The sequence below is a fragment of the Rhamphochromis sp. 'chilingali' genome (genome assembly GCF_963969265.1).
Source record: "Rhamphochromis sp. 'chilingali' genome assembly, chromosome: 22".
Lineage (NCBI taxonomy): Eukaryota > Metazoa > Chordata > Actinopteri > Cichliformes > Cichlidae > Rhamphochromis > Rhamphochromis sp. 'chilingali'.
This window is the reverse complement of record NC_137950.1, coordinates 2,501,617-2,515,992: the sequence shown is the minus strand read 5'-3', so window position 1 is coordinate 2,515,992 and position 14,376 is coordinate 2,501,617. Positions and strand designations below refer to the sequence as shown.

At 46.2% G+C, this 14,376-nt stretch overlaps 1 protein-coding gene across 1 annotated transcript in view; it reads right to left on the bottom strand.

Annotated features, from left to right (window-relative positions):
• Positions 1-14,376, bottom strand: part of ryr2a (ryanodine receptor 2a (cardiac)) — a 316,621-nt gene that overhangs the window by 221,772 nt on the left and 80,473 nt on the right. The window contains exons 4-6 of the mRNA XM_080872616.1: positions 1,740-1,814; positions 1,434-1,512; positions 591-703 (exon numbers count right to left, since the gene is read on the bottom strand). Of these exons, the coding sequence (XP_080728742.1) occupies positions 591-703; positions 1,434-1,512; positions 1,740-1,814 (267 nt within the window). The remainder of the gene's footprint in view (positions 1-590; positions 704-1,433; positions 1,513-1,739; positions 1,815-14,376) is intronic.

Genomic DNA, 14,376 nt, shown 5'->3' with positions numbered 1-14,376 from the left:
ATGAAACATCTCATGATGGGTAAAACCAGTGAGCTCTCTCATGAAGGTACTGGTTACAGAAGAATTTTTAAACTGCTAAAGGTATCATGGTATGGGGCAGTTCTTCATCATATGGCACTAGCATGCCTCATATAACTGATTAAAAAAAGAAAATCTGCTGCCATCTACCAGGATGATGAACATTAAATAAGGATGTTTCACACAGGACAATGAGACGATGATGCTGCTAGAATCCAATCACCTGACCTGAATCCAGCTGAAAATCTATGGAAAGAACTAAAGACTGTGTCAATTTTTATTATTACGCAAAACTTAATTTATTGACATCTATGGTTTGATTTCTCTTGGCATGTACAGATTGGATGGGATGTGACTGACTTCTGCTGAGAATTTCTGTCGACAGCACTTTTAGAAATATATTTTTTTAGAAAATAGGTTATGTCTTCAATATTTATTTTGCCTGCTGTAAATATAATTTGTAAATCCTACTAGTACTAGGACACGTCTTGCCACATGAAGAAAGAAAGCAAGCAACATCAAGATCTGAGTTCATTTTTGCTGGCATGTTCCCACACACAGCTGCTACTGACCAGATATCTTTCAGAGGAGACGCTGACCAGGATGAGATCATCTCCCACTCTAACCTTTTCTCCCTCCGAGCGCTGCTTTGATGCTGGATGGATGGTCCACCAGCATGCCTCGCCTACACACACACACACACACACACACACACACACACACACACACACACACACACACATCATCATCATCATCATCATCAGTATTACAGGAGATAAAGCAGCGATGTGTCCATGAAAAACAAACTTGTGTCCATTTCCTTGCTGGGTGTGCACCACTTTGGTTCAACCCTGAAACTGTTGTAATTTCCATGACTTTTAAAAAGAGAGCTCAGCAATAAGGCAGACAGTAGATCTCGGTGTGGTGCATTATGTTTCTCCACAGCAGCTTTCATTTATCAGCAGTCAGACTCTATAATAATACCGAGTTTCATTCCAGTAATGATGTCAAGAAACTAAAAGCAAACAGCAGCATGACACACAAAACAGACGTTTTGCTGAACTTGTTCTCGCTAATACAGCTATACAGGAGGGTGTGGGGGGTGTATATGATATTTAACATATAACAACTTTATTTTGTTGAAGCTAGTTGATGTTTACACTCTGCGTAACACTCCTTTATCCAAAATTCACAACTGGTGAATTTTTAAAGAAAGTCAACTTTTTGGATTATATGCAATCGTGTGAGCAGTCAAATATTTTCACTTGGGCCAGGCTGGATATTTTACAGTGTTACACAACAAGGACTATCTGAAGTGTTTTTATTTATTATCGTTTTCCATTGTTTTAGCTTTTAAATGAGACACGCTCATTTCGTTTAGCGGTGGTGCAGATATTTGTACAAAACATAAATACCTGTGGTATCCTCCTGCAGCCCCACGTCAAAAGCCAGTTTGTCTGTGGATGAACGCGAGGTGGACAGGCAGCACAGGTACTAAACAGAGAAACACAAATAAATAAAATGATTTTATCAATCAAATTATCAAGAAATGACAGTACATTCACTGAACCTCTAGAACTGTGTGTGAACATTTAAACATTGTGCCTTAGCATAGGGATGAATGAAAGGCTTTTCTTTTTCTTATTCCCAACTATGTTACAACATTCATGATAAAAGGATCTTTTTGCACTATGTTTTTAGATGTAGTCTGTGTCACTGACCATTCCACTGTAAGAGTGTCGCAGGAGCACAGCATGTCCATACAGTAGAGTCCTATGACCTCCTCCCTGGGCCATCTGAGAGAATTATTGAAAGACAACAACACAGAACGTTAAAGCACACATGTCAATAAACAGGAGAGCTAAAGCTGCCAATACAATAGACACAGGCAGAAATAAAATTTTGGCTTTATATAAAGAAAAACAAGATGTTTCATAGCAGCTTAGAGGTACCCTTTGTAGAAGTGTAATCATTGCTACGTCACGGCCATCTTTCCATCCTTAGCTCATGGCGTAATTACAATATTCTATTGATTTCAAATGAAACAATGACTTGGGCACTGAGCCGATGGACTCACTGCTAACACCTGCTTCACATTCAGAGTGTCTTTTCTGGTCTAACAGTTATATTGCTGCTTAGAATATGACACGTGGGGGGTTTTTCTTGACACTTGAGCAGGCAACCACATCCCACATGTCTGGGCCACAGTGCACAGCTCTGAGTCTGCAACCCTCCACTAGCCAATGAATGCAAAAATTATCAAATTATTTTGAAAAAGAAATTCTTCTTATAACAAAAACGTTTCATTATATTTTGTTCACTGCTATTGTTCTCAATTTCTCTGATTTGTGATGGATATATCAAAAAACTATATGCCTGATATTGTGAAGTCCACAAAAGTAGCTCAGACTACTCAGGGCCTGAGAGCTGTTGGATTTTGACCAGGCACCCTCAGTACAGGAAGGACTGGAGCCGGCTCTCTGTTTAAAAAGTCCAAGTCTTTGACCCTATGAGTATTATCCAGTAGGCAAACAGAGCTTGGATGGAGCCGGGGAGGAGACCTGCCAAGCTGTAACTGCTTCCTGCTGATGTCAATCTTGCTTCATCTGAAAGCGTGCTTGCCAGGGTGGGCCTCCGATCAAGCCCTCCCCTCAGCCACACCCATTATCAGCAGCTCACCTCTAAATCTGTGCACTTGGCAACTAACTGGGTATCATTAGTGATGGCCATCATTCAAAAGGTAGGCCACTACCCTTTGAATGATGTAATAATAATAATACAGGTTATCATGTATACTTGTATTCCATGTACTGTAGGTCAAAATCTACATCAGTATAAGCAGCTCTTACAGGTTACTCTGGCCTCTAACAGTAACACACCCCTGGGACCCTGGGGGAGCGTCACTTTAACACTCAGCTCTCTCTTCATCAGGACGGACCGTAGCAACGAGCCAGACACCCCATGATCCCAACGCACCTCCTACGGGAGACCCCTAGGGACACGGTCAAATGCCTTGTCCATTTCCACAAAATACATGTAGTGGTTGGGCAAACTCCCATGCACCCTCCAGTATCCTCAAGAGTAGAGAGCTGGTCCAGTGTTCTGCGACCAGCACAAAAACCACTTTGTTCCTCCTGTAGCCAAGGTTCAACTAACAGACGAACTTTCCTTTCCAGCACGCTGGCATTGACTTTACTGGGGAGGCTGAGGAGATGGAGCACACCCCCTGGTCCCCCTTCTGAAAGATGGGAACCACCCTCATCTCCAAAACGCAGAAACAAATTAAATCAGTTTTGGGGTTTTTTTTGAGGAGGCAGACATTGTCTCCAGACTGATGTGATCTAGAATTAAATTTCTCTATTGATTAATGCATAAGCTGTTTTTTGACTTCCAGTTCATGAGAAAAGTTTTCTTAGCAATCCATAAGGAACATATGTGATGTGTTTACTTATCTAGTTCACTTTTTCCCCCTAAGATGGACAGCTTGGGTGAGGTTGGGATCCAGCAGCTAAACCACGTCGTCACATATCCAGAGCCTTTTGACAGGTGTGCAGGACCATATAGCATGCATATAGTTCTCAGCAGAGTTGTCTTTGCAATGGGCACATTTGTCTGAGTATGTAAGGCCCATTTGGAACAACGTTTGTCCTCTATAGTGTGCTCTGTAGAGAATTTTGTATTGTACAAGTTGTAAGTTGGGCTTTTCTGAAGGTGTTTAAGCGTATCGTGTCCAGAATCTTTTATCTGGATTTATGGAAAGATCTTGCTCCCAATTGATGGTTTGGAGGGATATTGATTCATCAGTTTTAAACAATAGCTTATAATTTTGGGCAATAGGCATTTGAGGGTGCTGATATTTAAAAATTGTGGGACCAAGTAGGTATTTCTAGATTCAGTTGATTGGGATTAAATTTTTCCTGTATTATGGACTTTAGTTACTTATATTAAAGAAAGGTATTGTTGCTGATTCTATAGTTTGATATGGAACTTTCCTTACTGTTTTTTACCCCTTTCTCATGCCACGATGACAATTGTAATATTTTCTTTCTCTGACAAATATCTGGAATGTTCCAAATGGGTGCTGGTTTACATGGGATAAGTGAATGCCATGGTCCTCCAGTCCTTCCCAGTCAACCTGCCTTTTCTGCTTTGTTTTGATCCCATTGTTTCCTGGACAGTTTTCCTACCCTGAAGCCAGCCACACCCGCTGGCAATCATACTCACCTGCTGACGATGATTCTCATCACAGGCACACTATTTCACATAATGGCTGGACTTCAGCCAACACTGGATCATTGAATGACACAGTGCCTGAACAGTCAGTCAGTGCTATGGTGAAAGATCCCTTGTCCTTCGTCGTGGTTAGTCACCCAATTATCGTGTCTTGTTTAGCCAGGACAACAATCGGGAGAGTGTCGAGAGAGCCGTGCACCACTTGCAAATATTTCTGAATGGATTTTTGAGCGCCACAGATCGAGAGAGGGATTCACTGCATGGGAGCTGGGAAATCATCATGGAGGGAACCACGTTTTTTGATACTGCTTCGCACGTCGTTGCTTGTTTCTTCACTGTAAATAAATTCACTGTCGCTTCTCAGGAAGTACTGCATTTGGGTCTTGTTTCTCCCACAAGCTTGACAGTGAAGACTTAATTTTTAAGATTAAGATATGTTAAGGCTTTTAAAGCAGTTTTGATGCTTAATATTGGAGTTTACAATTGGCAAATGAGAGATTTTTACTTGTCCATAGAATGCTTATTCTAGGTCCAGCCAAGCCCTGTCTAATATGAGCTTGGTTTAATCCATTTTGAAACATGTAGCAATCTATTGGATAAGAAGTAGTGATAAAAATGTGCTAGTGCTAGACCACCATTGTGCTTTGGGTTTTGTAGAATATTTAGACTTATCTGTGATGGTTTATTTTCCATAAAAATGTACGTTTTGTTGGTGTCATCTGGGGACCACCGCCTCATTAGCACGCCATCCTGCAGGAAAAAACAGGGAAGGGTTGCACTTTCCCCACCAGTGACAGCAGCTGTAAAACAGGAACTGAAAGACTCGTAATTTTTCTGTGATTTAAACAAAGTAAGAGAGGGTTTATTAGGGGTCAGTAAAAGCAAGTGCTTTATTTTAAGCGGAATCATTGTTTTAATGGTGGCAACTCATCTGCCCTATTTTCAGACTGTTGCATTTACATGGACAGTGTGCACTAATAAGAAGGCCAGTAAATACCTGCAGAGGGTAAGGGAAGTCCTGAGGAGTCAGCTGAATAGATAAAAGAAGTTCCAGACAATCAACACCTATGTCCTGTACTTGATCACCTATGTCGGTGATCAGGTACCCTGCTGGGGTAATAAGCTGGCCAAAGGAGGAGATAGAAGCCACTGACATCAAGACAAGGAAGCTCCTCGCCATTCTTGGAGGGTTTCACCCCAAATCCAGCACCCTGAGATGGTGCGCTAAGAGAAAGGAAGGAGTCTAAGGACTGGTGAGCAGCAGAACCACTGTCCAGGATGAGCCAACCAACATTCATGAGTACATCAGAAGATGGCCACAACTGACTTTGTGATTAGTGAATACCTCAGGCAGCAGAAACCCGAGAAAAAAGAGGAGCAAAGAGAAGAACCATCATCAAAGGACAGGCCCCTGCATGGTATTTACCACCAGCAGATAGAGGAGGTGGCTGACATCCAGCAGTCCTACCAGTGGCTGGACAAAGCTGGACTGAAAGACAGCACAGAGGCTCTAATCATGGCAGCAAAGGAACAAGCTCTTAACACAAGATCCATACAGACTGGGATCTACCACACCAGGCAAGACCCCAGGTGTGCAAAGATGGTCCTCAGACAATCCAGCACATAACAGCAGGGTGTAAGATGCTAGCAGGCAGGCCACACATGGAGCACCATAACCAAGTGGCCGGCATAATATACAGAAACATCTGTGCCGAGTATGGCCTGGAAATGGAATACCAGCCCAGGGTGGTCAGGAATGACTGAGCTAAGATCCTGTGGGACTTCCAGATACAGAAAGACAAACTGTTGATTGCTAACAGTACACAACATCCGAGAGCTGAGAGTGCAGTCCTAGGAAGAACTTATTTAATGTGCAGTAAATGATGCGATGGATATTAATGTGATATCAATATCTACTTTAATCTTTAAAATCTTGATAGTATTGTTAGAATATTAACAGAAGTAAGTTTGTTGCCTCGGGCTGTTTCTAGAAGTCTTCTGAGTTTATTATATGTCTGCTGCTTCAAGAGCAGAAGGATCAACCTATGGTCTTCTTCAAAGTCAGACTTAATTTACACCATTATCCACAACATTGAGACAGTAATGATAAAGACCTAACAGCAAGTGATACTGAGAACTTCAGAGAGGTCACCAGGCGCAGGTTCATAGCATAAATGCTAGTATTACGATGAATACATTTTGTTGGCTTCTCTGATTATTAAAGGAATTGTGAAACTATAGTTGCCATGGTAAGTGACACCATGCATTATAAAGCACCTGGACTACTGTTAAATCTCACATGGTGTAATTTGACTGTGTCGCACAAATGCTGTGGCTTGTTCTGTCAGTGCAACCTAACTTGACAGAGTACCTTCATTTTAACCTGATGACAAAGCGCCAATGATGTTACATCTACCGTGTCTAAAATGGGTGACAGTGTAACTATTAGCTGTAATCAAACAGCAGTAAATATAGATTAGTATACTTTACATTGATGCTAGATTGTAATTTTACAGTGTTGTATGCATGATGTGTCAGAAATCAGTTCAGGTTGGTTGCCTTAATGTGTCAGTATATGCCTAGATTTATATTTGTAAGTGCATGTGTTTGTTTGTGTCTGTTTTTCATGGTTCTCGCCTTGATACCTACTGAGTGTGAAAAATATACCACTAATACCACTACATCTGCACTGTGTACCAAGTTGCCAGTCTACCACAGTTTATCAGACTCAGCGCTAATTACCAAATTTGATTCACCACAAAACTGTTCACATGAATAAAGCAGATCCATCCATCCATCCATCTTCATCCGCTTTGTCCGGGGCCGGGTCGCGGGGGCAGCAGCCTAAGCAAAGAGGCCCAGACCTCCCTCTCCCCAGCCACCTCCTCCAGCTTATCCGGGGGAATACCAAGGCGTTCCCAGGCCAGCCGAGAGATATAATCTCTCCAGCGTGTCCTGGGTGTGCCCCGGGGCCTCCTCCCGGTGGGACATGCCTGGAACACCTCACCCAGGAGGCGCCCAGGGGGCATCCTTGTCAGATGCCCGAACCACCTCAGCTGGCTCCTTTCGATGTGGAGCAGCAGCTGCTCTACTCTGAGCCCCTCCCGGATGGCCGAACTTCTCACCCTATCTCTAAGGGAGAGGCCAGCCACCCTTCGGAGGAAGCTCATTTCTGCCGCTTGTATCCGCGATCTCGTTCTTTCGGTCACTACCCACAGCTCGTGGCCATAGGTGAGGGTAGGGACGTAGATCGACCGGTAAATTGAGAGCTTCGCTTTTACACTCAGCTCCCTCTTCACCACGACGGACCGGTGCAGCGTCCGCATTACTGCAGCTGCAGCCCCAATCCGTCTGTTGATCTCCGGCTCCCTTCTCCCATCACTCGCGAACAAGACCCCGAGATACTTGAACTCCTCCACTTGGGGCAGGAACTCATCCCCGACCCGGAGTGGGCACTCCACCCTTTTCCGGCTGAGAACCATGGCCTCAGATTTGGAGGTGCTGATCCTCATTCCCGCTGCTTCACACTCGGCTGCGAACCGTTCCAGTGCGAGCTGGAGGCCCTCACCCGATGAAGCCAACAGAACCACATCATCTGCAAAAATCAGAGATGAGATTCTGAGGCCACCAAAGCGAAAGCCCTCCGCCACTTGGCTGCGCCTAGAAATCCTGTCCATAAAAATTATGAACAGAACCGGAGACAAAGGGCAGCCCCGGCGAAGCCCATCACCCACCGGAAACGAGTCCGACTTATTGCCGGCAATGCGAACCAAGCTCTTGCAACGGTTGTATAGGGATCGAATGGCCCGTAGCAATGGGCCAGACACCCCATACTCCCGCAACACCTCCCACAGGACACCCCAAGGGACACGGTCGAATGCCTTCTCCAAGTCCACAAAACACATGTAGACTGGTTGGGCAAACTCCCATGCACCCTCAAGTATCCTGGAGAGGATAAAGAGCTGGTCCAGTGTTCCGCGACCAGGACGAAAACCGCATTGTTCCTCCTGTATCCGAGGTTCGACTAACGGACGAACTCTCCTTTCCAGCACCCTGGCATAGACTTTCCCAGGGAGGCTGAGGAGTGTGATCCCCCTGTAGTTGGAACACACCCTCCGGTCCCCTTTCTTAAAGATGGGGACCACCACCCCGGTCTGCCAGTCCACAGGTACTGCCCCTGATCTCCACGCAACATTGCAGAGGCGTGTCAACCAGGACAGCCCTACAACGTCCAGAGCCTTCAGGAACTCGGGGCGGACCTCATCAACACCAGGGGCTCTGCCACCAAGGAGTTGTTTAACTGCCTCAGTGACCTCGCCCCCGGAAATTGGCGGGTCATTCCCCTCATCCCCAGACTCTGCTTCCTCCTCGGAAGACGTGTCAGTGGGATTAAGGAGGTCCTCGAAGTATTCCTTCCACCGCCTGACAATTTTCTCAGTCGACGTCAGCAGCGCTCCGCCAGCACTATACACAGTGCAGGTAGAGCACCGCTTTCCCCTCCTGAGACGTCTGACGGTTTGCCAGAATCTCTTCGAGGCAGTCCGAAAGTCTTTTTCCATGGCCTCTCCGAACTCCTCCCACACCCGAGTTTTTGCTTCAGCCACTGCCCGAGCCGCATTCCGCTTGGCCTGTCGATACCTGTCGGCTGCCTCCGGAGTCCCACAGGCTAACCAAGCCCGATAGGACTCCTTCTTCAGCCTGGTGGCTCCCTTCACCTCTGGTGTCCACCATTTGGTTCGGGGATTACCACCACGGCAGGCACCAACCACCTTGCGGCCGCAGCTCAATGCAGCAGCTTCGGCAATGGAGACGCTGAACATGGTCCATTCGGACTCAATGTCCCCAGTCTCCCTCGGAATGCTGTTGAAGCTCTGCCGGAGGTGTGCGTTGAAGATCTCGCGGACTGGGGCCTCTGCTAGACGTTCCCAGCACACCCTCACTACGCGTTTAGGTGCACCAGGTCTGTCCAGCGTCTTCCCCCGCCACCTGATCCAACTCACCACCAGGTGGTGATCAGTTGACAGCTCAGCCCCTCTCTTTACCCGAGTGTCCAGAACATATGGTCGCAGATCTGCTGATACGATTACAAAATCGATCATCGACCTGCGGCCTAGAGCGTCCTGGTGCCACGTGCACTTATGGACACTCTTATGTTCGAACAGGGTGTTCGTTATGGCCAAACTGTGATTAGCACAGAAGTCCAATAACAAAGCACCGCTCGGGTTCAGATCAGGGAGGCCGTTCCTCCCAATCACGCCCCTCCAGGTCTCGCTGTCGTTACCCACGTGAGCATTGAAGTCTCCCAGCCGAGCACCCCCCAGCACCCCCCCCCCCCCCCCCCCAGGGACTCTAAGAAGGCTGGGTACTCTGAGCTGCCACTCGGCGCATAAGCGCAGATGACAGTCAGGACCTGTTCCCCGACCCTAAGGCGTAGGGAACAAATCCTCTCGTCCACCGGGAAAAACCCCAACGTACCGGCAGCAAGCCGAGGGGATATTAGGATACCCACCCCAGCCCGCCACCTCTCACCAGGGGCAACTCCAGACTGAGACAGAGTCCAGCCCCTCTCCAGGAGACTGGTTCCAGAGCCCAAGCCATGTGTAGAGGTGAGCCCGACTATATCTAGCCGGTACCTCTCAACCTCACGCACTAACTCAGGCTCCTTCCCCACCAGAGAGGTGACATTCCATGTCCCTATTGCCAGTCTTGGCAGCCGGGGGTCAGTCCTCCAGGGCCTCCGCTCCTGGCCGCCACCCGGCACACAATGCACCCGACCCCTATGGCGCCTCCTGCGGGTGGTGGGCCTGTGGGAGGATGGGCCCATGTCTCCTCTTCGGGCTGTGCCCGGCCGGGCCCCATGGACTAAGGCCCGGCCACCAGACGCTCGCCCTCGGGCACCCTCCCTGGGCCTGGCTCCAGGGCGGGGCCCCGGTAACCCTATCCCGGGCAGGGTAAACTGTTCCCTCGGTGTCCTTTTCATAAGGGTCTTATGAATCGCTCTTTGTCTGGTCCCTCACCCAGGGCCAATTTGCCATGGGAGACCCTACCAGGGGGCAAAAGCCCCCAGACAACATAGCCCCTGGGATCCCTGTGACACACAAACCCCTCCACCACGATAAGGTAGCGATTCAATAAAGCAGATATTTAATAAAAGTTTGAGTCATAATTTTCAAGAATTAGTCACCTTTGTTGTAGACATTTAGGTAAAAATAGAGTTGCACAAAAAGCATATATCAGGGGAAAAGGCATGCAGGTCTCTTCAGCATTACAGTACAAGTTTTACATGACTCATTCTGCAAATGTATTATAAGTCTGGCTGAAAGGGAACACTGAAATTAGCTATCTGAAGTGTCATTTTGCTGAAGCCATTTGGAATCATTATTTAGCAAAGCTCCACTGCTTAACCAATCATCCTGTATAAGTTTTTTTTGTGTGTAAAGCTTCTGATAGCTTTGGTGTTTAAAATAAATGTACCCGTATAAACATGTACCTATTTGTAGTCTCAAACTTTTTCTGCAATTGTTCTTATTAGAAGCTAAAAAAAAAAAACATTATGCACTCTGTTCCACAATTTTATGGACATTTTATAACAACATCTTGTCACTCATCATCCAGGTGACTTCATCAGTCTCAGCTGACTGCAGGTTTCCCCAACATTATAAACATTACATTTGCATAATGACTGAAACTAGCACCACGGAAGGAACAATGAGCTGGGAGGTCAGTTCCTTCATTATTAATATTCAAATTGTTGTGACAATTGACCAACAACCACTGATCAGTTGATCACTGATCAATGACCATTGATCAATGGCCATGAGTACCATTCACAGGGAGGTGGTGATCAGTGATCACCCTTAGTGATCCCTTGTGTGTGTCAGGAGTATTGGAACAGTTGAAACACATTTTCTATAAACACAGTGTCCCTTTGACTTTTAAACCCCAAGGATCGGGTCCCCCGACACAAACAGAGTAACATAGTGTTCGCTGTTAAGTGCAGGAGGATTGGCAGGATTTATACATCGGGGGAAACCAAAGAACCTCTGGCAAAGCAGATGGCACAACACAGACGAGCCACCTCATCAGGCCAAGACTCTGCAGTCATAACGACTATTGGCCATTGATCAATGGTCATGGCAATTTACAGATTAATGTTCAAGGAACTGACCTGACATTCCATTGTGCACTCAGTGGCGCTAGTTTCACTCATTATGCAAATGTACTGTTTGGCTGGGGAAACCTGCTTAGACAGAAGAATTCACTTGAATGAGTGAAGTGATGTTTCTACCACTAAAAACGCCACATCCACATGAACAGCATCAAGTTTTTGGATGATTGCACATGCATCAAGACATTTTATAACAACAATGAAATAAAGGACAATGGGACAGCATTAGTGAACTATAACTCATTTGTACTGCATTTTTCTCTGGTTCTCCTGTCTTCACTGGAAGCCAGATCTCCAGTTTAATAGCCACTGCCATATGGGGAACTGAATATTCAATCTGGCTGATCTTGCACTTTGGTTCTTGTTGATTCTGGGAAAGTCAATCACAATTTTCACAGATGCAAAGTTCAAAACCACAGACTGATTTTCTGTAGTTCAATAGCTGGAATTCATATCATGCATGGACACATAAATAGTTTTCAAGTTTGGCAATAAAAGGTTCTACTCATTGCAGGAGATAAGTGCAAGCAGGGACACCAGTCATTTCTCAAGGTGCTCCGTCTTAAAAAATGTCCCTGTTATGTCTCTTCGTCTGCCTCAATCTCCTGAAATTTGTCCTATACACCACACAGGCTGTTTACTCCAGAGATCAGCTGATCACCCTGATGCTGGTTGACAGACCCACAGATGTACCAAATGAAATCTGGAGGAAAACACAGCGAGGATGCAGACGTGGAGGACAGAAGAGGAGAAGGAAGGAGACAGTGAGACAGCAGAGGCTCGAAGAGAGAAGGAGGTACAAACCATGTCTGCTGTCTATTATAATGGGGAACGTTCGGTCGCTAGTAAACAAGATGGACGCGCTAACAGCGCTAGCACGGAGTCAGAGGGAATACCGGGAGTGTAGCTTGATGCGTTTCACTGAATCACAGATGCGCCAGGATGTTCCCGACGACAACGCATCCGCGGAAGTCTTCCAAAGTGTTCGGGGCTGCTGGGACGGCGCTGTGAGCAGTAAGTAGAGGAGGAAGGAGCGGGGCTTGCCATTCTCGTTAACAACCGCTGGTGTAACCCTGCCCGCATAACAATCTAAGAACTGGTTTGTTGCCCGGACTTGAACTGTGCGCTGTTAGACTCAGGCCATATTATTTGCCCATTACTCATGTAATCTTGGTGGCTGTTTACGTTCCTCCCTCTGCCGACCTTACTGTGAGAACATCAATGGGCTCACTGAGTGTATCACTGACCACATAAACTTCTGCACAGGCTTCATTGTCCCAGCTAATTTTTACCCAAATAACAAGCTGTGGATGACTAAGGACATCAAAGCCCTCCTCAATGACAAAAAGAGGGCTTTCAGAGGGGGCAAAAAGAGAAGGTGAGAAGGGTCCAGGTGTTACTGAAGGACACGATCAGAGAGGCTAAGGACAATTACAGGAGAAAGCTGGAGTGGAAACTATCACTTTCATTCACGACCAGGTTCAGAAGCAAAGGAGGAGGCTCCACTCAGGTAGGTCTGCGGGACCAGATGGAGTGAGTCCGCTTGTCCTCAAGGCCTGTGCTCCCCAGCTTTGTGGAGTCTTTCATAAACTGTTCTGGTTGAGTCTGAGTCTGCAGAGAGTCCCGGTGCTGTGGAAGACATCATGCCTCGTCCCTGTATCAAAGACGCCACGTCCCAGTGGCCCCCAGGATTACAGGCCTGTGGCACTGACCTCCCACATCATGAAGACCCTGGAAAGACTCGTCCTGGAGCAGCTCCGACCCACAGTCAGACCACATCAGGATCCCCTTCAGTTTGCTTACCGACCCCACCTCGGAGCTGAGGACACCATCATCTACCTGCTCAAGTGTGTCTACGCCCATCTCATCCAGTTGGTGAGATGTGAACTTGTGAGGTTCATGGTTTTTTTTACTTTTCCAGTGCATTCCTCACCATCAGGCCGACCCTCCTGGGTGATAAGCTAACAGCGATGCAGGTGGATGCTTCTCTGGTGTCCTGGATTGTTGATTATCTGACAGGACGACCAATATATGTGTGTCTTCCCAAATGTGTGTCTGACAAGGTGATCAGCAACACAAGGGACTGTCCTCTCCCCCTTCCTCTTCACCCTCTACACCACAGACTTCAGCCACAGCACAGAGACCTCCATCTTCAGAAGTTTTCTGATGACTCTGCGGTGGTTGGATGCATCATCAGGGGTAATGAGTCAGGCTGTGGTTGACTCCTTTGACATGTGGTCTGAGCAGAATCATTTGCAGCTCAACGTGGCAAAGACCAAGGAAGACCAGGAAACTCTTGACCCCTGTTTCAATCTAAGGAGTCAACGTGGACATTGTGAAGGGCTATAAATACCTTGGAGTATGCATAGACAATAAACTGGACTGGACGTTCAGCGAGAGACTGAGATTACCAAAAAGCACCACTGAACGACACAGGAAGTCATTCCTGCCTGTGGCCATCTCCCTGTACAACTCCTCCATCTAACACACTGTAAACACTGCAATAGTTACACCCTTTTGCACATGCTCTGCAGTAAAATAGCATATGACAAAGTTCACAGGTTAGAGTCAAATGTCAATCATATATATTCTGCCTCTGTAATATTCTTGTCAATATTCTTGATATTTATTTATAATTGAGTGATTTGTATATATTAGTGCTATTTCCTAAATTTGTAAAATCTGTAACATTTTGTATTGTTTAAATAGTTTAGTCTGTTACTGTTACTGTCCTGGAGCAACTGTAACCCAATAATTTCCATAGGGATTAATAAAGTATTCTGACTCTGATTCTGATTTATCAGTACATATCCATGTTTTTATATCTAAGTGTAAAGACAAAGCTGACACTTGTGAGACAGCGATGTGAGCATCACAGCAGATGCCTTTGTGTCAAAGTGAAGTGAAGTGAAGCAGAGCAAAGTAACAGAGGTTTATTAGAGACACGGCTAAGTGTT